Here is a 27,496-nt window from a genome sequence, read left to right on the forward strand (position 1 = left end):
TCGAAAGACACTGGTTTTCGAACTTGAATTAACAAAGTTAATAATGCGTGTGACCACCATTTGCATTCACGCATGCTTGACAACAGCGCCTCATTAATGCCACTAAAGTGTTCAGAAATGCTTGAGTGATGTTGTTCCAGATGTTGGTTAAAGCCTGGCCAAAATCCGCCAATGTCACTGGCTGATTTGGTAAACGGCGTAGACGTCGTTCCATTTCATCCCAGATGTGCTCAATCGGCGATAAATCGGGGGAAACAGCTGGCCAAGGCAAGACATCGATATTCTGTTGAACAAAAAAGTCCCTGCATACACTTGCAACATGTGGCCTTGCGTTTTCTTGCTGCAGAGTGATGTGATTTTGCTGTCTCTGGCATAGTTGGACGTCTTGGTCGGATGTGCTCGCGCAGACGATTACGCACAGTACTTGGACTGATCGAAGTCCAGGAATGCTACGAGCAGTCAAACTTGCTGTCTGGAAACGATTTCTCAGATGCACAAGTCTAATGTGGTTGTCCTGTCGACGCGAATTCACACGACGACGCCCAGAACGTGGTCGATCTCGAGTGTTACCAGATTGTTGGAAACGTCTCCATAATGACTGGATGGTGTTCCGATGAACTCCAAAGTGTCTGCTACGATATTTTGTGCCATTCCAGCTTGAAGCATCCCAACAGCACGATTACGTTGGTTTTCGCTGAGTCGTGGCATGACAGAAGGGTAAATTTTGTCAAAACTTAAGTGCTTTCCTTAACGAATAGTGTCCAAACAAACCTTTTACTCTTCTTACTCCAAACAATATTGGCCAGTAAAACTCGTGCGTACGAACACTTCAATAAACAACATGTGTTCACTAACCATGAAAAAGTCCCTGCATCTGAGTCGGGTATCCAATATTGTTCAAAACATCACCTTTATCGATTGTTTAGATTTTATAAATATAAACAATAAATATAGAAAAATTATACTAAATTTTATAATGCAGTTTCTTATTTCCGCGAGTATATTTTACTGACATTCCCTGTCCAATTATAAAAGTATTTTTTAGATGTCTTTGTGACAGAAAAAAAAATCTGGCTTGATAATAGTATATCAACTGATATTTTACCTTTTTGTGGTGAAACATGTTAAGAAAAAAGTAACACTGCACTGATGACGTATGTTTTGATTTATTTAATAAAATATTTAGATACGTACATGTATACTCACTATATCTGATTTCTCTACATCATAGACACATCATAGACACATACTCCAACAACATTACACTTTGACGTGATTTGATGAGTATATATACAACGTTGTCTACCGACGTCACCCCCGATTCTTCTCTGGCGTGTCGATACTTTTATGATAGTCTATAGACAGAAGTTTTATACAGTACATAGTTTGTTCTAAACATCTAGTCTACAGACCGAACCTTTGTGGTTTGTTGATGAATTTAGTCTTCTACTGAATCCTTGTGGTATGAGGGTGATATTCAGTCTACACATTCAGTTTATAAAGCGGAAAACCCTGTGGTGTGTTGATGACTTATTGATGTCTATAGTGTCTAGATTGGGACATGCTTATATGATGGAGATGTTTAATAAATTTAGTCTATAAACTAGAATCCTGTAGACTAGACTCTCGTGTTATGTAGTTAAATTCTAAATTATTTATTTAGTCTATAGGCTGGACCCGTGTGATGTGTTGTTAAGTTCTAAATTGTCTATTTTGTCTATGGACTGGATCCGTGTAATGTGTTGTTAAATTCTAAATTGTCTATAGACTGGACCCGTGTAGTGTGTTGTTGGATTCTAAATTATCTATAGAATGGACTCCCGTGGTATGTTGTTGGGTTCTAAATTGTCTATTATGTCTATAGAATGGACTCCCGTGGTGTGTTGTTGAGTTCTAAATTGTTTATTCAGTCTATAGACTGGACTCGTGTGTACTCCGTAGACTGAAACCGCACGGTAGGGGAGGAAGTCGCCATCATATTGCTCATCTCAGTCTGTGACGTCAGTCGACTTTTTAAAAAACACTTGAAAACAGATACGAATCCCTTTCGGAAGTTTTTGTTCATGAAGCAGTAAGTGACGGGGTGCACGAACGATGACACATAGGCCAGAAGAAGCATCAAGCCCCATGCAAGATTGGACACGCGGTCATGGATGGATGGGTAGTGAATTATCATCCACGTGCTACATACGTACAGTGGGGTCCAGCAGACGAAATACTCCAGCACAATTACAGACAGCATTTTGATCACCCGTCGTCTGCTTGATATACTGTGACGCATGTTTGAATGACGTAAGCTAATGTGGTCGCCATTTTTCTGTTGACATCGAAGTGGAGTGGACATTGGGGTGTTTTCTTCTTCTTTCTTGGATGTAACAGATAGTTTACTTTGGACCCCCTCTGAAATGACGCAATGGGTAAACTGTGAGTAATTTTCAGACAATTATTGATCATGCTACATGTATGACATTCACAATGGAGCATATGATTCTAATAATGAATCTTATTCATGAATAAAACATAAAATTCTGTTATCTTTTTTCTATAATTACAGTATTTATATCATGTACTCGGCATTTACTAATGCTAATAACGGTATTAGCCGATATCTAATAAGAAGATACAGAGAAGTAGTTATCCAGGTTAATAGAACTGGAAATATAATTATCGATAACAGTTCCATTTTTCATATAATCGTTATCAATGCTGTGCGTATGTTGTGTCTTTTTAATAGTTACATATAACTTAGATTACATGTATAAACTTATCCAATGTATAATGAGTGGCCGTAGGTTACCCATGGTTGATTTCATCTTTCTATTTATCAGTTTGGACAAACTCGATAAGAAACTATAGTTGAATATGCCAAGTTTTGGATTAGAAACGGCCAATCACAAAATCAGATAACATAATTTGGAACTCTTCAATTTACAAAATATTATCATTTATCGGTTTTGTCGTACATGACCAGTAAAGTGCATGAAATTTATCTAAAAAGGTCACGGAAAATGAGGATTGCAAGCTGTTGACGAGAATAAAGACACATACAATGAAGAGGAAACATGCATCATACAACTGGAAAGTCCAGTTTGTTTATTCTGATTTGTAATTTTAAATTCAAATGTAACTAGTTCTAATTGTAACGGGGACCGTTACATATGTTCCCCAACCCCCCAATTAAAAAGAGATGTCATTGTGAACCTGTAGCAAATATTCATTTTATTTTAGCCTTTAATTACATGTAGTATGTTTACTATGGTCATTTCAGTACCAAGGAGTGAAAGAAAGCAATGCGCGTGCATACACACGCACACGAGTATGATTCAGCACTTTTGTTGATGTCATTCAACAAGTATTTGTATCATATGCCCACAGTATGAATTTCATAATGTTTCCATCAAATATAAGGCAGTTATAGTGATTTTAAAATCGTCCAATCAGAATTCAGCACACGTGCATGCACGTGCTCAGCAATAATTTTAACCACAGCAATTTGTAAGGAGTACCAAGACACATATAAAACCTCAATATCAATATAATTTAAAGAAAAACGAAAACGTTATCGTCGTTTAAAAAATGAACATTCGAAAAACGATGCACGCGCGTGTGCGTTGATATCTTTTATTACACAGATACAAAGATACACATATTATCTACCTATACTGTGAATATCAACTCATTCACCTTCATAATTAAGATAGTTACAAACGTTTTAGTATTATCCAATCAAAAAGAAGCGCACGTACGCATCGTGCAGATTGGTAGTTTTGACCATGCAAATCAATTAAGGGTCTCAATATCTACTTACGATATAAATATCAAACCATTTTAATGAACAACAAAAAAGTTAGACAGATTGCAAAGTTAGTGTACAAATTTTGTGATGTACGTGCATCTGCATGCACACGCGTGAAAACAAAATGACTATCATTTTTTCATATCTACAAATGATATACTATCATCCTTTGAAGGTTTCATATCGATCCCTTGTATATTCTGATTTTCCATTTTTGTACTAAAATTGCAATGCACGTGCGTGCTTGTGCGTGCACGTGCAGAAAAAATGAATATATCGTTCTGCACATCTACAAATGCTACACTATCATCCTAGAAAGTTTCATATCGATCCCTTTTGTAGCTTCTGAGAACACTCCCGGACAAAAAAGTACCGGAGAAAAATAATCAGAGTAAAAACAATATGTTCCCAAACTTTGTTTGGGGAACATAATAACACCAATCAAGTGACCCATGTATATTTATGACCAAATCAACCATGCGTGTGATAATGAGCATGGTGATAATGAGCATGACAGAGAAAAGAAACCCCCTTACCCGCATTGTCACTGAACTGTTGGGTGATATCAGCCCACAATCGGTACGCAATTCTCCCATAAGCCAGCGCCATAATGAACAGCGGTACGATAAACAAAATGGCACATAAGCTAACGCTGTACACAATCTCAACTTTCTTCAGCTTCTCCGGCCAAATTTCTCGGCAAGCATAGTGTTTTCTGTGTCCAACGCGTATGAGATCCTGTGAAGCAGCGATTGGAATCATCAAGGTGAAGGCCACACACCATATTCCCATGATGCACTTGTAAGAGTGGGATCGAGTCTGCCAGCGACGTGACCTCAATGGTTCAACAATGGCGAAGTACCTCTCCAGCGAGATCGTGACGAGAGTGAAACAACTTACTCCTACCGAGACAGCTGAAAATAAAGAAGAGGAATCTGACTCATGTCTGTCGAAAACTTCTTTTTCTTCCACTCTAGACCTACTCTATAACAAATAGTTTCCCTATTCTAACAAAAATGGTAACTTCCAGGGATGGGGCCCTGCGTTCATCTTAATCACCTTGACAAATCTAGAGCATTTCCTATAATGCTTTAAAAGAATACTTCGTTTGAAAATTAATACATGTGTAAATAAAAATAGCAACTTTTAGACTTTCATGATAGATTGGAATCCTTTTAAAGAAAGTAATTCATGATTTCCCCCAAAATTTTGATTTTCACTTTTTTAAATGATCAAATTCTGTCTAATGTGTTTGAAAGGTTTCACAAAAAATTAGGTTTTACACTATGACAAGAGCTCATTATAGAGAGTTCATTATTTGTTGTGTAAACAAAGATTGAGATATGTTATTGTTTACAAAGTTTTGAAAATGTATGGTTATCGATCTTAGTTTATGATATGTATCACATTTCATGTGTTCTTTAGATAAAATGCACAGGCACCTGAAGTATGGATATTACACCCCCCCCCCCCCCCTTTTGATAAATTTTTATTTGGTGGCAATAATTTCTCTGAAATGTGTTAATTTCCAGTCTATCGCATCCCTCTTTCGATTCATGTAATCGTTTCACGCTTTTTGTAAGCTTTAGAGATTGGCTGTATTTTATTGCACCGGTAGAAGGCCAATCTCTAAAGCTTACAAAAATTATCAAAGAAAGGGGGGGGGGGGGTTAGTAATATCCATACTTCAGGTGCCTGTGGTTAATTGCTCTTATCCTTGCATTAGGTAGGTCCAAATTCTGGTTGTCAACTTTGAATGAGTTATATTTTTAATGTTCAACATTAAATATGAAAAATATTAAATTAAAAATAAAGTGAACCAGTCCCGTTAACCTTTCGAAGATTCGACATTCTTTGTTTGGTTTTAGAGGATTAATTACATGTATAATACTCATAAGGGCTGAGTATGATACGATATAAAATTCAACGATACACGATATATTGGGTTTTATTATTTATCAAACAGATAACAAAAACAAATATATAAACTTTTGTTCTTCTAAGTAAAAAAAGAGAGAGAATTACAACTATTCACTGAAATCAAATTATGTAAATTAACGACTTCGTGCACAGTAGAAACAATTTTTTCTTCTTCTCAAGATGTCACTAAATCTAAGTAATTATCTCATTACGAACTCATCATGATGTCATTACGTAAGTGAGAAAATCGCATGCGTAAACCTAGTCAATATCTCCGGAGGCACGAGTTGTCTGACTGTGTTTATTTGATGCAATGTTGTGGTGCCTGTGCAAATGAAATATGGCGACTGCTGCTGAATACATATTGCATTTTGCTTGTTTGTTGTTTTTTCATTACTAATACATGATTATGTATAATTTCCAGCATTTCGATTTTCTCGACGACCCTTTGCATAAATAATATTACGAAAGTCGATCCCGATCAAAAATATTGAAAGTTAACTCGACAATGCAAAGAAATATATCGGTAGTTGTATCGAAGTTTAAGTATCGATACTTGGCAAAGATTTAAAAATTGATAGATATATCGAGATCTCGATATATCGGCGCATCCCTAATACTGATGTCTTAACATGAATGTTATTTGGTTTCAGAAAAGTAATATTATCTACGATATACAGTGAAACTTCTCTAAACCGGTTGGCTCTCGGACCAAAAAAAACCCCAAACAAACAAAAACAAAAACAAAACAAAAAACGACCGGTTTAGAGGGGTGGTCGGTTTATCGAGAATTTAGCATTTATAGACATTTTATATCAATTTTCACAAAGTAGGTACTGTTCACTTTGTTCTGGTGATCTATGATCAATTATCGGTGGAGATCAAATTAGTCCGCTTGTACCTACAGGTAATTATTACAAGAAATATTCTCGTTGAAATCATCTAATTTTAAAATGAATATCTATAACAGGATACATAAAGAAAACACAGAGGCCTATTATTGGAATTTCTCTTACCTGTTTATATTCATCGCTTATATCATTAGCAAATTTGTTTTGACGTTTTTGAAAAGTACAGTGGTAAATATGAAATTGTAATTTTAATATTTCTTAGGAATTTTAGTCTTTGGAAACCAAGAAAATTAATTTAATTTATCTTTTATTAATTATCATTAACAGTCATGGTTTTTTTTTTTTTTTTTTTTATTAACCACCGCTTATATCCATAGGGTAGTATGGTACAACAACATGGCGTTTGATACTGTATTAATGTATTTTCAAAAATGAAATATATTTCTTATATTTACATTCTATTTTCATTTCTATCGGAATTCCCAGCCGTTTAAATAGTAATGCTATATTGATCGGGATTCATACGCACATCGTTCACATTCACGAATAAATGGCTATCCTTTCAATTGGTAAAAATATCGATGGCAAAACATTGGCAATATAATATATAGAGATACAGTACCCGGATGTATCCGTGCACACGATATTACATGTTTTGCATAATGATTATATTCTAGTATTATGGTAAACATGTGATTAAATATGTAAAAATTAAATGGGTTGCAAATATCATTGATGTACGTGATTCGACGTTTTCTGTGTGATCGACATGTAAAACATTTCCTTGTAGACTAACGAACGTATCAAAGACATGTGCATATAACTACAGATTTTTAAAGCAGTTTTGTTATATCGATGTAAACTCTTTAGTTTGATTGCTTTATTTTAAGCTTTAAATCCTGAGTGAGTTTGAGTACATTACTACAAACTACATTATCCAGAGAAAATCTGTATTTCAGCTTGATTCATCTAATTAGTTGTTTAGTGGCCCCAATGCAGAGTTGGTTAGAATCTTCTGGTGAAATAAACCTGATACGACCCGATAACCACATTATTGAGAAAGTAAAAGGGACTAATGGCCGTAGGATTCCATCATCCTCCCGGACAGCCTCGCCAAAATGCATTAGTTATATTTCTCTTATTTTCGTTATTTAATTTTCCTTCTTACAAATCTACTCTACTCTGTTGGAAAACTTAATTATGGGAAAACATTTTCTTTTTCTTTGAGATCATAGTACATAAAAAAGTAAGAATGTTGACAAGTTTGTTATATAACTCAAACAGCTACAGTTACATATGTTACTCTGTAAATAACAACCATGTTCTTCCTCCAAAAATATTGTAAAATCAGTTATTTTAATTATTTGCATAGCCTTCCGGGGTCTAATGCGTGTATTAGCCGCAGCACCAACATTACTTCGGTGCCTCCTCGTGAGTGCCCGCGGAGTGGCGATTAGACGATGTCGGGAAGAATTAAAATCTGTTCTACACGATTTTCACATTTAGTTTAATGAGGAAGTTTTTCTATACCTTCCGTATTTTTAAGTTTCACAACAAATTGTAACACAAACGTCACTAAAAAGAACCCCAACAAAATGAAGCAGCCAAGTTCTGTTGTTTTATGATCGATGATCTTCAGCGATTCATGCTATTAGGATTATTATTAGTGATGACCTAGATAATATGATGACCAGTATTATTGGATAGATACCAGGATGTCGTCAATTCAGATCATTTTCTGATGAGCAACATTCAATTTGATTTTTAATTGCATTGTTGTGTAGCCATTAAAGGAAGCCCGAGATATGACAAATAAGTGCCGCAATACAGTACAATTTCATTTTCTAATATAGAACGCGTCTATCAGGGGTCCTTCTGTCCTTTGTATAATTATATCCTCTTGGCGAACTTCAGTACCTGAGCCCGATCTTTTCCCGAATATATCCCGAATACGAGAGAGCCAGATCAATACGAAATTTCCGAGTTGCCCTATAGTTTTCCCCTTTGTTGAACTCTTATGTACGGTGAGAAGCAAATCATATTCATCCACATGTGGTAGGTACAATAAATTAATGCTTATCATTGCGTTCATATATTGCTGAAACGATGATTACCATTTGCTATGGAAATTGAAAGGAAACTCAAATTTAGTAAGTTTATGGGTATCTTAAAATAAAAGAGCTCAAACTAATCTCGAAATTCTCTATCTTTTCGCGAAGGACTCCGGGTTAGAATAGTCCCTCAGTACCCCCTGCTTGTCGTAAAAGGCGATTAAATGGGGGCGGTCCTTCGTATGAGACCCCACAAACAGCCCCGTGTAGTACGATAAAGATCCCTCTCTGCTCAAAGGCCGTGAGCGCTGAGCATTGGCCTAAATTTTGCATCCCTTCACCGGCAATGGTGACGTCTCCATATCAGTGAAAAATACTTAAACGTTATATTCAATCAATCTTTCGTTATTGAAAATGTTGACGTGTCGGAGTAATTTAGGTAAATAACTGAAATGTGCCGCGAAACTACGTAATGACACGGTTATCAGTTAGTACATAGAACATATTTTTCCCCCGCATATACCAGATACAGTACATATTATGAATCAGTATAATTGGTTATGAATATCTGTAATATATATATACTGTGTTTATATATAACTTAAAATGCAATGACATTAAGTGTATAACGTTATGTAAGTGTATGCACTCTCCATATACTGTTCCTGTATGTTTATACATGTATCTACTGTACTGCCTATGTATATATGTGTGTATGTGAATCCAATGAGCCATATGGCTCACGGAAATAAAGAAACTGAAACTGGAGAGGAAACGAATGATAATTAAATACATGCACTTAATTGAAAGGTGTAAGTCATATGGTCAGTTTAATAAATACCACCGACTCATATGATATACAAAAAACACGCTAAAACATAACATTTACTATGTGGACCCCGAGGTCCACGCAGAAAATATATGAGGTTAAACCGGATGCTATGGAGGGAAGTCAGGTTGCGCATGCACAAGTGTACGTATTCACTGGAGCCACTCGGAACATCCCTCGACCTTTTCCGTCAAGTCGAAAAAAAGTTCTTCTAGACTTGACGGAAAAGGCCGAGCTATATTCCGATTGCAGCAGAACTTGATGTCACAATACGAACTGACAGAATAGCGAGAAAAATCAGCTTGCTCATGCACAATACATGTTTATCAGAATCAGCAATGTTTCATATAAACAAGAGAATCTATCAAATGTTCTGTATGGTTTGTGAAAAACAGATTGTTGTGCTCTTAATAAAAAGAAAGATAACGTGGTGGATTCTAGGTTATTCAATTAGATATAGTTATACGACAACATACATGTGTATTCACATCACAAAAGAGACGGTATACTGTTGTTTGTCTCTTAAAATTAACATCATTTGTGGTGAAGTTGCACTCAGTGTTTGAAATGGAAAACAACATTCAAACTTGTGAGCATTAATATTTTGTTGCCAGAATTATACCATTCAGTGACATGACCAGAACAATTTCAAAGTTTGTACTTTTTCTGCTCAAGAGAGAGAGAATGTGTGTGTGGGGTGGGGGTGGGGGGGGGGGGGTGCGTGCGCCCCTTGTGTGTTTGTAAGTGATGACCCCAAAATGGCAAAACAGACATTTTCTTTAAAACAAAAATCAACCAAGGTGGGTTACAACCCCGTAAACCCTCCCCTAGTATCTAGACCAGATTGTTTCTCTGTTTAATTTGAACTTTTAGGTCCAAATATTTCATATCCATTACAGCTCTGGCAGTAAGACTTATAATGAGATATTTGCATGCTTCAAATCTGCATTAAAACACATTTTATTTCAACCTAGGATTTTAAGTTTCTCTTAGAAACACATGCCTATGGTTCACGAATTGCAGTCCTTTTTTCAAAGAGCAGCAACTTGTTGCCCTCTATATAACCAGCCTATACATATTCCTGTAGGAATTAGAGTACCAAACCCCCGGATGCGTAACCCGGACGCAGTTTACCCAAGATTGAGCAGTGTTATAAATGTCTAGGACTATGCTGTCACGTGATTTGTTAATATCAAGAGTGAAATTATTTGGAATTGAAAGAAATATCATAGAAGTTTGAATTAATTGTCAGGATGAAAAATTCTCGCACAAAATCGAGAAATGGCTGAGGAAATTATCCTGGTAGGAGTGTGTTATAAAAGAAGGGTGTACTTTACTGCAGATTGCTATGTGTTGCAAAAAAAGGTACATATATAACCTATAAAAGCAACAGGACCCTATATAGTTTTTGTTTTTTTATTAGCACTATGAAATGTTAGCGTTCATTTGTCTGAAATTAATATAGATACTTAGTGAGAGGACCAAAGGTTAATATTGAGGTCTATGGGAAATGAATTGGTACTCTTTACCCTGTACACACCCGAGTGTTTGATAGAATACTAAATGTACCCCCATTACAGAAGAGCTTATCTTAGATATTGCGAATTACTGGTAGTGCTGCCACATTCTTTAATGGGGTCAATGGTTTATTCATATAAATTTTCAAGATGCATCGATTTTAATTAGAGAAGCAAAACGAACACGTACTAAATCTAATTTATATCGTTTAGGCCTATTTATTTCTTCTTTTTTTCATTATGTTTTATTTCCCTTATTTGCATACAATGTGTGGGTGCATTCTTTTTAAACTCAGTAACTTTGTTTTACCTTTCTGTTTCACTTAGTAGATCTGGGATTTCAAAACAATATGTCCTTGTTTGTGTTCTAACTGCAATTGCTAGATATGTGGATTAAAAGGCCCAAACCCAATGTGGATGATCATGCATAGATGAATTAATAGATTCATAGAAAACACCACGTAAACAAAGCAAATATCCTACTTCATTTGATGTGTTCAAAACCTTGGGTTTCTCATGTCCTTAAAGGTGTGCCAGATTAATCCTTTTCATACCCAAAATAAATTTAAATGTGTTTTGAGTGAAATACATGTATTTTAAAATGTACATGTAGTTTGGGTCTTTTCTATCATTGAATCAAATGACAATGGAAATCGGTCATTAATACACGAAATGCACCAAGAAAACAACGTTTTTGAAAGATTTCAATTTTTAGGCAATACTTTTCCATTACCATTTCATTGTGGTAAATATGAGTATTAAAACATAGAATGTGTGTTGTATAGTTTTTTTTCTTTTTCGACTCTTTTGCAGTAGCTTAGTTAGTGGTAGAGCGTTCGCTTCGTAACCGGAGGGGGAAGGGGGGGGGGGGGTTCAAGCCCCGCACGTGTCATGGGCACGTTATACTTAGCCCTGGATAAAACATGTAGGTAGTGATTGCTACTTCGCCAAACGCTCGGCATGCATTTCAGAGATGACTTTAAAAAAAGGTCCTGTGTCGTGGCAGGTTAACGAACTCTCATTGCTACGGCCGAGAGCGCTATGCACAAGTCTAAACTTGTGGTACTTCACCTACAGCTGGTGACGTCTGAATAAGTAAAAATTTCTCGACAGGACGTAAAACAAACAATCAACCAACGTGACTAGTGATCTGACGGACTGTAACTAGTGATCTGACTGTAACTAGTGATCTGACTGACTGTAACTAGTGATCTGACCGACTGTAACTAGTGATCTGACCGACTGTAACTAGTGATCTGACCGACTGTAACTAGTGATCTGACCGACTGTAACTAGTGATCTGACGGACTGTAGCTAGTGATCTGACCGACTGTAACTAGTGATCTGACCGACTGTAACTAGTGATCTGACCGACTGTAACTAGTGATCTGACCGACTGTAACTAGTGATCTGACCGACTGTAACTAGTGATCTGACCGACTGTAACTAGTGATCTGACGGACTGTAACTAGTGATCTGACCGACTGTAACTAGTGATCTGACTGACTGTAACTAGTGATCTGACTGACTGTAACTAGTGATCTGACTGACTGTAACTAGTGATCTGACCGACTGTAACTAGTGATCTGACCGACTGTAACTAGTCACTTAATGGATTGTAAGAGTCACTTGACCGATACACGTATTAACACTTCGCCGCAAGTCACGTCCCTTGTCCGCCACCTCGCGGTGAAAAATCTTATTTCTCTACATTGACTTTCGTAATTTTCTGATGTGGTACATGTAGCTTCGACATTTGTAATTTTTTCATCAATTACAGTCAACTACATTAATGCCCCAAGGTAGGACAACCTATAATCCTGTATGAAATCTTAATAATTAGCTATAATATCTTTACATTTGGTAGGGTGAATAATGAAAACTTTGATCTTCACCGTTTGACCTTTAGCTGACCCAGCGAAGGGGGATAATTCATATTACTATGAGATGGCTGGTCTGGTATAAAAAGAGTGAAGAGATGTCTGGTTTTGTAAGTATAACTTGCTGTTATCGTTATGGCTATTTATTGTTCAGCTGTTGACAAACCCATAATACCTGTACAGACACCATTCATTTTTCTGTCACTTTGACAACGGAATCGTGTCTCTTACGCAGCATTATGATTTGGACGTGACAACGAAGCTCGCGAAACGACCCCGCAATCGTCACCCACGCGGCACTCGGATTTAATTTGATGTGTATAAAAACTACTTTTAAGCGTACACGCTGTTACTTTTTGAAAATATTCTTGTGAATTATTAAAGAATTGTCGCTGCGTTGTCAACTACGGACTGCCCTTCTAGCAACAGGGAACCCCCAAGAGAGCCTTTTACATTACCGTAATTTGATATACCTCAGGCGGCGAGAAACTTGATGAAAAATAAACTGTTATTTATTTGCATGATGGAGTATGTCTGGCGCACCATGGTGACACATCCTCTTCTAGTTTTTTTTTTCTGTCCACTTTTTGACATGTTAGAAACACAGCATTATAAACTTGTTTAATTTAATCCTGTTAATCCTTGCGACAGAATCAATTTAACTGATCACTTGTACTGTTTTGTTAATTGTGCCTTTCATAACCCGCATTATTACACAACAAAAACATTACCATTATACCATTATGCATGTTTTTAAAGCATTGTTTGATAAAAACACAGGTCCTCTTCACATTTCCTGACGGTTATGTAAGAAGGAAGAGTCTCGGGTAACGCCCTAATGCTCCTTGCTCCTTACCTACCTTGAACTCTTACATCCGAGTGCTATTTCTTAACGAGCTAGTTCTAACTGAATTTCGATCGGAAGGATTTCTAAGTAAAACCTACACAAATCTATCAATTGGTATAGAATTAAATTTTGTGGTTTTTTTTAAATCAGAGATTGTTTTTCAAAACTACCATGCGTAAAAGAAATTAAATTATATTTTAATTTCCTCCTTTTCTGAAAGTTTCCTCGTCTATGCTGGGCTTCGTTTTCGTTTTGTAACTGCGTTTACATTCCATTCTGTATTGTTAACTTAATCGCCTTCACCTTGTATATTGGCTTTCGTTTTCGTTTTCGAAAAATTGATGATCGAGTTCTAATGATTTATGTCACATGTGATTTAGGTTACATTAAGTTGGAAAAGATGAAGCATGAATTAGAAATCCTCAAATGGAAGTGGAATAAGTCGGAAGTTTCATTAAGCAAGCGATTCCCAGGGGAGTGGTTTCAGCGGCGAGAATATTTACAAAGGAGGATGTGCGGTAATAAAAACGAATAAATAAGAGAAAATTGATGAAAATGAAATGTAATGAAAATACAGAAACATTAAACAGAAAATGTGTCGCCGGTGGCAACAGTAATCTATGATGTATAGAGACATTAAATTTAACAAAAGTACAGTATCTATAGCACTAAATCTTTTGTCGAAACAAAATTCTTAATTTTCCGTGTGATAGAGATGGTGGAGACAGTAGATAATGCCTAGTTTTTACAGTGATTTCATTTTGTTTTTGGTTGAAGTTATCTCCCTTGATAGAAATTTAAATAAAATGAAATATCTTTGTATTTTGTAAAAAGTCACTTGTAGTTTTCTTTCTATATTTTGCAAGGTCATGCGCTTCCTTTGTAAATTATATTTCAAATGACTTTTATACTAGTATGTTAGAAATGTGTTTCTCCTTGGGGCTAAACCCTGTGGGGATCCGGGTTAGAATTGGTCCTCAGTACCCCTTGCTTGTCATAAGAGGCGACTAAATGGGGCGGTTCTTTGGATGAGACCCTCGTGTCACAGCAGGTGTGGCACGATAAAGATCTCTGTCTGCTCAAAGGCCGTAAGCGCCGAGCATAGGCCTTTTTGCAGCCCTTCACCGGCGATGGTGACGTCTCCATATGAGTGAAAAATTCTCGAGAGGGACGTTGATAATCAATATAATCAATCAATCAATCAATCCTTGGGGCTAAAGTTATTGTAATTAACATGGCGGATACTTCTTATTTGTCTAATCAATTTTGTTTTTCTTTTGATGAATGACATTGCTTGTGAATTATCTTTCATTTAATACTTAGTTCTGATTTACAAAACGTTAAATCATTAAAAAAAAAAAAGAATGGGGGAGGGGTATTGTGAGTCCGATACTGTTCGTGTAACTATGGCAACTATTATCTTGAAAACCACCTTGGATTCAAGTAGATATATGTAGTATGTAAGTAAAAGCTAAATCATGTTATCATTATATATTAAATATCTATTATAGGGGTCTAGGAGACGAAACCCTCGAAAGTCTTTAAAATTTCGTAATTCAATTGCATTTCCATGTTGGAAACTAAAGGATAAGGAGCACTTGCATTTCCGTGGTGTGCCTTCTGTGTTTATGGAAACGGAAGTGATCAAGGGCCATGAAATCTGCGCATACGTTGCTATTTTGAGAGAGAGAGAGAGAGAGAGAGAGAGAGAGAGAGAGAGAGAGAGAGAGAGAGAAAATTCATTGAAATGCATATTGTTGACATTAACTCTCATGGCAGTTAAGTTTGGATTTGTATGTGCATGTCTGTGGTGTGATTAATTTTTAAAAGACCTACCACTTGCCAATTATTCTTTCGAACCATTATTTTGATATTACAGTATCAAATATTAAACTTTATCGAATATTAGAACTAGGCTGGAACACCAACAAAATTGTAAGGATTTTAATGGTCTTACGCTCGTTTGCATATGGAATGCTCCATTAAACGTTTGGAGGGAACTTTTCAACTAGTAAATGCGCTTTCCAGCTTACCCGATTCGAATGCTTCAGTGAGCATTTTATTTTTTCAAATTGTGTCTATTTTCTTTTCATCAAAAGAATTACTGGAACAATTTCAATTAAATTCGTCACAACGTGTCCTTGTCAAATGGTTTTCAAGGGTGTTCAAATGAAGGGTCATATCCTGTCCAAGGGGAGATAATCAAGAAATAGGGTAGGATGTTTCCAAAGACTTTCTTCACAAGAATCAGAAAATTCATAATTTGTGAGAAAACTCTTTGATCTAATGGTGATTCAACATTCTTTAAATCATGATCTCAGGAACAAGGACGAAGCCACAATAGAGGGCTTAAATTTTGTAAACAGGAATATACTTGGAAATATTTGTAAAGAACCACAAGGTAAAGTTTGTAAAAGTCTGTGCAAATGATGGCGCTCGTTGCTACAATGGCGGCTTGAAGATTACGTAGGAATTTATACGAAAATCATATTTTCAAATCTTCTCATGACCCCATCACCTCCCCAGGGGGTGGGGTGGTTGGTTATAATTTATCTAAATAAGAAGCAAGTGTATGTAATTTTACATCGAGGGTCAAGGTAACGCAACAGATTTGCATATACTAAGAATATATAACGATCTAAAGAAGATTTTTAAAGATTTTTCGAAAGCAATGGAATACTTTTTAATATTTTTCGCATTTCAACAGTAATACGAGTACCTTAACAAGAAAACAAAAAAGATATCATATGCATGTATCTTCAGTATGCATCTATATTTGTAAAACTTTTTTTATTGGTGGTTAGTAGATTTTTCGATTTTAGTATTTGATACAAATCTTGTTCACAAAGAGTCATAATAAAGTTTTAAAGATTTCCATTGGAGAATATTTAGGAAAGTTTTCTTTTGAATTACATAATTTTATGTATTACAAGGCTAAATATATAAATTAGATTGTGTTAATCAAAGTTTATTGAAGACGTTAGCCAGTTCACAATCACCAAGAGTTTCGTGTATAATTCTACCACAATTATTGCAAAGATCAAAGGAATGCCGCGGTAATTATCCCGCGATATACCTTCCTACGTAACAACCGATTATGAGAAAATTGATACACATCTCGCTTACACTTCGTGTTTTGCTAATGCAACAATAAAGTTGATAACTGATAATTCAATTTTATAATCATAAATATATGTTGCAAGACAAATTTATAGATGACTGGAGAACATTTGCCACTCAGTATAAATCAATCGTCTGCATTCCGAGATCGATACACATGTAAACAAACATGGCGATCTACACCACAGTTTTCATGGACTATGTATTCAAAGCAGTTGATACAACCAGTCAACATCAAACTAAATACTTGAAATATTTTTCAAAACATATCTAATATATCCTACGATCTCATCTTTTTCGTCAGCAAACAGTCCGTAATAGAAAATGTCATGACGTCACGGTGACCTAATTCGTAGTCGTATGGGTAAACGACTGGGTCATAGTAGAATAAAAATAAAGTTCTTATTTTCATGCATATTGCAGAATAACCTCCTCGGTCTCGAAATATTGTTTGAAATATAAAATAACATTTATCTACCTCGGAGGTTATCCTGCAATATACACGAAAACGGGATCTTTATTTCTAAAATAAATAAAAAAGGAAAACCATATTCATTCAATATTCAGGTGAGCGATATGGTCCATGGGCCTCTTATATCATATGCCTTGTAAATCCAAAACTTAATTCTATATTTCTTTTAAAAGAGTGTGTTAATCCAACATTGGCCGTTAGCGTTTTAGATACCGTGAAACGGAAGCTTTACCCCTATGGGCTATAGGGGCAAATATAGAATCTAGTTATCGAAAAATGTGGAAAATTCCACAGAAAAGTTTGATGTAATTTGTAACCATACGGGTTAAATTGAACACCTCATGATAAATGGAGAGCATGTTTGTAATTGGTTTTATTAAGCGATATATAATGATTCCGAACAGAATCTCAGCAGAGGTCGTCCGCCTTCTTGTCCCGGGGAGAATTCCTGATATCACATGAACTTGGAAATTGAAACAGATGGAATGGGAACTTTGAAATAATCTCATCGCCAGAATTATTGGATTTGTAGAAAATTCGGAAAATATTTGTTTTTACTCTTAATATTCAAGAGCTGTTTCATTTTCTTCCACCGATTTTTTTGCAGTTCTTCGGTACAGTTTGAAGAAGTTTGAAATGGCGAACTAATAGCTTAAATTACCAAGTATGTTTTCTCGTGAGTAACGCCCAGATTAAAAAGAATGTTTTCGCCAATAGCTAGCTTGATCAAATGAATAGTGAGAGAATATCCTTGGTTTGAAACTAAGATCTACAATTTTATGCATGAAAACCGCTAAATTAATTTTCTACATCTGAAGTGATGCGAAATCGTTTGAATAAATAAGTTATCTGTATTGATAGCGAATACCATATAAGATATAAATGAAATAATATATTCTGTGTGAACATTTCTAGGGAGCGTAAGGCTTCTTCTCCCCTGAAACTATATTACCCGTCAATGTCGAAAAAAAAAGGAAAATCAATGTCTTACTCCTTAATGTCTCCAAATGTTACCGCAGATGATTTCCATGCACGTTGATACCTTGCGGAAGTGTTAAAAGTTTATAGATCTCCCTTAAATCCGATGCCACACATTAAATCAAAATGAATATTATGAAATAGATCCGAAGAGCATTGATTGTTTTCATCAGGGAAAAGAAAATTGTTAAAAAGTATTTTTCATCTAGCTGATCAGGACAAACGAGTTCGTTACTTCTTTGTAATACTTCACTGTTATAAGGAATCTAATGATGCATCATCAAGCGTCCAGCTAAGACTCTGAAACTGGTGTAAGTATAGCGAACGTCCATCATGACCGTCACTAATCCCTATCAGTTCAAACATTCAGAAATCGCCTTCTGCCGTCGCATGACTGTTTTCTTATATATATGATATCCAAAATATAATTAAATATCCACACAAGTAATAGTATAATAAAGAAAAATTAGAACGCCGAAAATAACTCAACCGGTTTCATTTTCAAGAGTCTTGAAAATTGAAAATGAAACCGGTTGAGTTATTTTCGGCGTTCTAATTTCTCTCTCTCTCTCTCTCTCTCTCTCTCTCTCTCTCTCTCTCTCTATATATATATATATATATATATATATATATATGCATGCAATTGATGGATATTATGTATCAAAATATGTTTTTATTCCCGTAAATATTCTTTAAATTTTCATGACATGATTCACTATACGCAACTATCGGACTATGCCCGGTGGGTTGGGGTTGGGGTGGGGGGGTTCACATCTTGATAGAGTGTAAACAATGTAATTTCTCTCAGTGCTAATGTTTTAAACGATTGTACTGTGTAAAGATGAATGTCATGCATGTCAAATTTCATACGGTTTTATTTTTATAACATTACATCGATTTTGTGAGGACGATTCAATTTATCATGTTTCCTTGTGCTTGTCATAGAATTAATGGATTTCAAATCTTTACGGGCCGCATACATCATTCCCCGCGCCCTATGTTATTGATAATTCATCATGCCAACTTTAAAGGTATCCTTTAAAATTTGAACTAGCTGGATGTTTATATCATTGCAAAAATATAATCCATAACTATATACATCTGAATATTCTGTTTTTTAGATATAATACGTGGGGAAATCAGCTGCATTTTTATGGAAAATACCTTTAACTCTCAAGTTTCCTTTCCTAGCTAAATAGCTTTCTTCCTTGGCGTAGCACGCTGCTAGTAGCTAGTTTTTTTTTTCTAGCTTGCTATCAGTGGCTAAATAGCTTTCTCCCTTGGCGTAGCACGCTAGTAGCTAGGTTTCTTTACCTGAAGAAGCGGGCTTCTAGTAGCTAGTAGGTAGCCTCTAGTGCATGTAGCTAACTCAATTCAGCATAAACTTTAATAACATATTTTTCCATTAGCGGTAGTTCGGTGGTAGAGCGTTCGTTTCGTAATCAGGAGATCGTGAGTTCGAGCCCCGCTCGTGCCATGGCTAAGACGTTAACATCGGTAGTGATTGCTCCTTCGCCAAATGCTCGACATTTAGAAATGAGAATCACGGAATTTTCGGATATGACTTTAAAAACGGAGGTCCCGTGTCGCGGCAGGCGTTGGCACGATAAAGAACTACCACTGCTATGGCCCTGAGCGCTAAGCGTAGGTATAAATTTGTCGTACTTCACCCACAGCCGGTGATGTCTAGTGAAAAATTCCTCGACGGGACGTAAAATAATCGATCAAAAATCTCACCAGGCTTTCGTCTCATTGCTTGATTAATGAACTAAGTAGGGAGAGATGGGATAGATTTTCTGAAGTTTGTGACACCCCAAAAGTTGTACTTCTAGAATACTCTAAATATTCTCTGTTAAGGAGAGAATGTATTGATGAATATTGTAACAAATCGCCAAGTGCAATTGAATTAGTCCAGTTATTGATTGATTGTTTTACGTCCCTTCGAGAACCCCTCCCCCCCCCCCTCATTAAAACTTCAACTGTAGTTGAAGTACCACAAAATTAGACCTATGCTTAGCGCTCAGGGCCATAGCAAAGATGGTTCTTTATCGTGTCAACGTCTGCCGCGATACGGGTACTCCGTTTTTAAGGTCATATCCGAAAGCCCCTTGATTCTCACTTCTAGATACAGAGCATTTGACGAAGGAGCAATCACTACCTATTTTAACGTCTTAGGTTTGACGCAGCCATAACACGAGTGGGGCTCGAACTCACGACTTCCCGATTACGGAGCGAACGCTCTAGTCGAGTTGAAAAGAATTGGTTTCTGATAGCACGGAGAGCTGAATTATCATGTGGGTATACCGCATATCTTCAATATTATTTGACTGCTGATGTCACAGGCACTTGATTCTGTAAATACGTTATGACCTCTGTACACTAATAGAGGTCATAACTTATTTACAGAAACAAATGCTGATATCTATATTATTGTGACACATTGTTTTGATATCACGGAGAGCTGAATTATCACGTGGATATACTGTATATCTGAAATATTATTTGACTGCTCATATCTAGAGCATTGTCACATATTGTTTTACAATTCTACACGCTCTGTGTTACAACTACAATATCTAATTACTGTGAAACAGCTGATCTAGGGCTTCATCCCCACCCCGCTTTTACGAGCTTTATCGCAAAAATAATATTTAGTATACAACCATGATTGTATCCTGTATTTTTATTTGATAATGAACTATGTATTTTCGTGAAAGTACATTCATAGGGACAAAACGTACGGATCCCTCTTCACGTTTTCATTTCAATTCGGAGGAAATGCAGCAAACTTAAGTTGTGAATACACATATGGACTATATTCACTCAAACATGGCCGCATGGAGGTTTGTATATGGACTATATTCACTCAAACAAGGCCGCATGGAGGTTTGTATATGGACTATATTCACTCAAACAGGGCCGCGTGGAGGTTTGTATATGGACTATATTCACTCAAACAAGGCCGCGTGGAAGTTTGTATATGGACTATATTCACTCAAACAAGGCCGCATGGAGGTTTGTATATGGACTATATTCACTCAAACAAGGCCGCATGGAGGTTTGTATATGGACTATATTCACTCAAACAAGGCCGCATGGAGGTTTGTATATGGACTATATTCACTCAAACAAGGCCTCGTGGAGGTTTGTAATACGGTTTATGGTTAACAGTTTGTTGAAATTCAATAAGGAGTCACCAGTAAAGGAAATAATTGCCCAATAACACAGAAGACGGGATTTCATTAAGTATTCTAATTACTGATGCTTTAGATAAGCTAATGACCCTACCGAGGAGCCCAATTCCACGCCGTACAGCGGTCAGAATTACATAATAGACGATAAATAACCAAGACGAAAAAGTGCATGGTCATTTAATTCTCCCAATAGCGGTACTTGACTTATCAGTCAAAACTGCAAATAGACCATTCACAACTAATTACTGTCATGTCTAATTCTAAAACATATTCCCAGAATTAGTTTGTTTCAACAAGAGCTCATTGAACGGCAAGAAAACTAGTGTTGGAAAGCCAAGTTGACCAGAAATAAACGATATCTGATCAATTTTTATGTAATATACATTTTTCACAAGATAGAATTTGACTTTCAATGTCGAATCATGTACATTTTTTACAAGACAGAATTTGACGTTGAATGTAGCATACTTTGTTCACAGTATAGAGTTTGACGTTCCGTTTGATATACTACAGTAACTTGATCCGAAGAGTCGGATCATGTCAAGTTGACAGGCGCGGATCATCAGATCACACGAGGTGCGAAGCGTCGAGTTTGATCTGATGATCCGCGCCTGTCAACGAGACGTGATCCAACTCTTCGGATGAAGTTACTGTAGTAATGATAAATTTATTATATACCCCCTTCTGCATTTTAAATCCACATTTATAAGATAATAAATGTAATCCAAATTATCAAAAACACAGACATACCATGAAATTATGTCTTGTGTACGCAGTTTCGTTTGTGAGGCGGTCAATATTTTCCACAAATAACGTTGCGTTGATGCATTGTGACGGCATCAGTTTCAGAGGATACTGATACGGAATCAGAAAACCACAGTGTGGTGATCCGGAAAACCGGATCACACGCTGTGAAATCCACAGTATCAACGAACGATACATTGATGGGTATATAATAAATACATGTATGTACAATTTTTACAAGATAGATTTTGACGTTCAATATATGTACATTTTTTTTAAAAGATAGATTTTGACGTTCAATATAATGCACATTTTTTTAAAAGATAAATTTTGACGTTCAATACAATGCATATTTTTTTTAAAAGATAAAATTTGATGTTCAGTATAATGTACATTTTTTACAAGATAGAGTTTGTCGTATATTGTAATATGCATTTTTACAAGAAGGCATTTGACGTGTTATATATATATATATATATATATATATATAACGTCAAATGCCTTATATATATATATATATATATATATATATATATATATATATATATATGTAGGATCTCTCACTGTTTGTGGTTTGATATGATTAATATTCAACGAGTTGTGTGTTTTCTATTCCCGAGCCTTGGCGAGGCGATAGAAAACACACAACGAGTTGGACGTCTATCATATCAAACCACAAACCATCGGAGATTGTTTTTATCACGTGTTAACCCCCGGTTATTTATGTACGTTACTGTATTCTTGGGAATTTTGCATCCTGACATTTTGTAACAAACTACGTAAAATTTACGTTTGTTTGTGACGTCACAAACGGCGTAGGAAAACATAGTGTAATAATTGAAATATATGATTGTAATATATGGCATCCACTGGATAAAGGAGTAAACATGTGATAAAATGCACATTTTTACAAGATAGAGTTTGACTTCATTGTAATATACATATTTTTACAAGATAGATTTTGACGTTCAATATAATGTACATTTTTTACAAGATAGATTTTGACATTCAGTGTAGTATACATGTACATATTCTTTACAAGATTGATTTTGACGTTCAACACAGTGTACATTTTTACAAGATAGATTTTGACGTTCGATGTGTTTAAAGGAAAGAGTTTGACGTTCACTGCATAATTGTATACAAAATAGAGATTGACGTCTGTCGCAATAAAAACCCGTGTGATATCTTGCTTTTATATATGTGCCACTTACTGCCTTACATAACAATGAGACTTTTCTATGTTAAGGTGGATTGCCACTTCAGATGATGTTTCTAACACATTTGCTCCGCATGTTCAATGGAAATTGACTCTTAAGTGTTTAAAGTTTACTTTAAATTTTCAGAAAACTTCATTTCTCTTGAGAAAATGTGTAAATAATTAGTCCAGTCATAAACATAGGGGTTTCTTTGTGGAAGATCATGGAACAGGCTCAAGGAAAGCAGTTTGGAATACGATTTAAAATACCAGCAATCTACTCTACACTATGAATTGTTTATGTGGAGTTCTCGCGAGATGTTATTTCATAGATATGTTTATAAGATCTATGTGCGAAAGTGACAATTTTCGGAACCCCAAATCACGTTTCAAATAGGACTGTTAAATTGCTGTATGTGATTGATTGATTGAGGTTTTACGCTGTTTTGGCAATATTTCAGCCATTGTACGGCGGGAAATTGCCGTATAAAAATTAAACTCGGGTCAATTATCAATATAAATGATTCAAAGTGGAAAAATCTGTATTAATTTCCACTTAATATAGTTTAATTTAACAAATAAGTAAAGAAAATGTGTATCATATTACACCTCTGGTGTGTCCAGGGGTCCGTGTTTGCCCAACTCTTTATTTTGTATTCCTTGTGGGAGTAATGAGATTGATCATTGTTCGTTATCTTCACCTTTCATGTTGCCACCTTTTAAAAGATGTCAGACATACAAAAACAAAAGTATACGTCAACACCAGAAAATCACACATTTTCGTGAAACAGAATAATTAGAATAGATAAAGATTTATCAAATGATAAATTTTTAATATCAACGGGGGGAAAATGCTACTTTATAAATTTACTACTGTTCTGTTGTTTCAGACCGTTGCTCTAAATTGCCCTCTGTTGACCGATTGTCTTAATTTCATTGGTTATGCAAGTCACGTGATGTACAGCGGTCCTGAAAAAATATATAGACTGGTTACTGTTGTCCGAGAACTCAGTCAATAACTATAAATGACGCCACAAAAATGACGCAATTACACATTTGTTAAAATTTCCAGGAAAATGATAATACATACATGTAATAATAATAATAAACCCACACTATTATATGACAGCGCGAAGGCGTATTCAGATACCAACTAGTAATATAAATGGGGAAATTATCAAATCAATAAAATGTTTGACCACGCATGTGCTCACAAAAATGTGGATACTATTTGAAACTTTTAACAGTGATTTAAAGAATAGAACGGGAAATGGTTCATAATGTCACGTCAAAGAAAAAATGTTATCGACACCTATCTTAGACAAAAATTCGTTAAGATCTATTACAGTAGAATTATCAAATATTTGAATCATTTGAAATTATTTATGTTAGTAGGGTATACATTACCATTCATGAGCATATCTAATGCAGTCCTTTGATTTGTAATAAACGTGAATTTTACTAGTTATTTCTAATTACTACTTTTAAATCCCAATGCAAACAATTTAATTAATTGAAAGAAAAGGCAAAATCCTCCATGATTAATCTTAATTGATTTTTTCTGCCATTACAGGAAAATGCCTCGGGTTCTGGATACAAAATGTTTCATCTCGCTGTCTACATTGGCAAGATGTTGTAAATCTGTTGCACACATTGACAATGAAGAAAATTGTGAGATATTCGAAGATGTATCCGCCCTTGTCTTTCTTAATGTCGATTATTGAAAATGAAGTTGTGCCATCACCGATCCCGGCAAGGCCACCTCAGAAAGCGCGTGTTGATTGGCTAAACCCGGCCATTCTTGTTATCTCGTTGCATTTAATGACTTCTTGAACACCTATACTAATAAAAACCAATCTAATATCGTCAACGAAATCATAGTTAATATCCTTGGGCATGATAATTGGAATGAATTGCACAATTTCAGAGATTTCATCGATTGTCACTGATGTCAAAATTATTCATATTGCCCATGGCTCTTTTCTGCAAAATAACTGAAGGAAAAACTTGGTTAAGAGGAGTAAATAAATAAATGCATAAAAACTAATGAAAGGGTTCCTGGTATTCTTATGTATTGTAGTATATGTTTCTACAGCTCTGGGAAAACAGAGAGTCGCTTGAGCTATTTGTTGAGATTATGTACGTGTTAATTAAACCAAAAACCCATTTGGACACAGAACTCACTATCATATTCAAGTTTTGTTTAAAGAGTTCTATAAAAAAATATTTACATCCAATCTGGTTAAAAGCATCGACAACCATTTAAGACTACAGACACGCTTTGTCACAGATACTTCCCTAGGACCACACGCCAAATTCTTGCTTCACGTCATTTTACCCATTGAACAAAGATGCACATGTAGACCGTAAATGCAAGGTCATAGGTTAAACTGTAACCTCATATTAAAAGGTCATAGGTTAAACTGTAACCTCTTAATACAAGGTCATATGTTAAACTGTAACACTCTTGTGTAAAATTTAACACATTTCAAAGACCATAGGTTACATTGTAACATCTTAGTGTAAACACTTAGGACAAATTGTATCGTCTTGTGTTGCATTCTTAGTCTGCATTATATCATCGTCTTTTGAGGTCATCTATTGGCTGTATTGCAACATCTTAGTGTAAAAGTTAAGGTGACATTGTAACCTTTCATCGTAAAATCAGACATTGCAATTTTACGCCAGCAGAGACTGTAATCTATTTTAGTTTCAAAGTAAGATGTATCTCTAATTATTCGAATTGTAAACTGTCTTTCATTCTTCTGAATTGAGGAGTGGAATATTATGTTGAACATATTATTTGCTAACGAATTCTAAATCCCCTTTAAATAACAATTCATCCAAAATTTCAAGACTTTTTATATAAAACAACGACCTGTCAGATTTTTTCTACGCCACTTGTGCAAAAATTGAATTTGAAATTGACTCGGTTAAAAGCACATTTAGATAATGATTTTTCTCTGTATAGTGAAGATCACTGAAGTATTATAACTCACATGAATAGGTGAAGTCACTAATGGCAATTAGGTGTATTACCCGGAATCAGAACAGCACGTGGACTGACGGGAAATGTATCATTTCCCGTGCCAGTTTGACAGCAGAATTGTCGCTCTCGATGGACGATAGCTCCAATTAAACACAATGATGAATTGCCTACACCTCATTACAAAACAACAAGCTGATGGCTTCCATTGCTGGTGTGGAAGGCTTGTTTTTGGAAGAACCATTGCGTGAGACATGTATATTTACTAACTTTTTGTAACTGGCGATGTCAGAATTTTCATTTAACAAGCAAACAAGTGATTGAAATTATCTGGTTAACATATATTCATCAAAGAGATGCAAACACATCTGAAACTAAAAGGACAATTCGAGTTTATGAGAGTTGCATTTTCTCCCAGTTTGCTTTTCCTGTACACAAAAACATTTCGTTTCGAAATGAACCTAAACAAATATTGTGATGGGAAAAAATGGAAATGCAATTCTGTGTATAATGCTTACCTTGAAAATATCGAATGGTAATGCACATGAATTCTCCAAATATGAATTTTCTCATTAATTGCGGAATGATGGTAAATGGCATACAGAATACGGCCAGGAGAAGGTCGCTGATACTGAGGTTTAGCAGAAACACATTTGTAACAGTCCTCATCCTGTGGTTCTGCGCCAAGGTTAGTATCACTAGTCCATTTCCTACAACACTTAATATGAAAATAATACTGTACAGTGAAATTCTTATATATCCCTTCTGGTCAAATTCAGATTGAGAACGCATCATAGTTCCATTAGAGCGAGGGGATACGCTATCGTTGATCAAAATGTCCATCGCTGCGGTTGACAGTGACATATTCTCAGTTTCCATGCTAGTGCAGAAATCGGCGACCAGAGAGGAAGAAAAAAATGAGATATTTCAAGGCTGAAATTGAATTAGCACAGTAATTGAATGTCCCTGCTTTTTTCTGATAGCTTGTCCTCTGTTTACCAGTTAAAGAGTATGATCCTGTCAGTTAATTGGCAGTTCTTATAAACCAATACCATCTTAAAGCTTTCCCTTCCCAGTACGATAAATCTTGTTTGTCAGCATCCGCTTAATGCT

At 35.7% G+C, this 27,496-nt stretch overlaps 1 protein-coding gene across 1 annotated transcript; it reads right to left on the reverse strand.

Moving 5' to 3' along the window:
• Nucleotides 1-1,150: 1,150 nt before the first annotated feature.
• Nucleotides 1,151-27,496, reverse strand: LOC125682286 (cholecystokinin receptor-like). The gene is made up of 3 exons (XM_048922753.2): nt 26,902-27,496; nt 4,333-4,710; nt 1,151-2,400 (listed from the first exon to the last, which is right to left on the reverse strand). Exons 1-3 carry the CDS (start codon nt 27,260-27,262, stop codon nt 1,907-1,909), a joined length of 1,233 nt encoding a protein of 410 aa, XP_048778710.1. The 5' UTR covers nt 27,263-27,496; the 3' UTR covers nt 1,151-1,906.

This window comes from Ostrea edulis, chromosome 2 (genome assembly GCF_947568905.1).
Source record: "Ostrea edulis chromosome 2, xbOstEdul1.1, whole genome shotgun sequence".
In the NCBI taxonomy this organism is placed as follows: domain Eukaryota; kingdom Metazoa; phylum Mollusca; class Bivalvia; order Ostreida; family Ostreidae; genus Ostrea; species Ostrea edulis.

What these genes read in the sequence shown, in the direction of transcription:
- LOC125682286 (XM_048922753.2), bottom strand. Translation starts at nt 27,262, where the DNA reads ATGGAAACTGAGAATATGTCACTGTCAACCGCAGCGATGGACATTTTG. An exon ending in TACCATTCGATATTTTCAAG is followed by an intron (nt 4,711 to 26,901) that starts GTAAGCATTATA and finishes CTTTATTTTCAG; the next exon opens with CTGTCTCGGTAGGAGTAAGT. An exon ending in ACAGTTCAGTGACAATGCGG is followed by an intron (nt 2,401 to 4,332) that starts GTAAGGGGGTTT and finishes GCGTCATTTCAG; the next exon opens with AGGGGGTCCAAAGTAAACTA.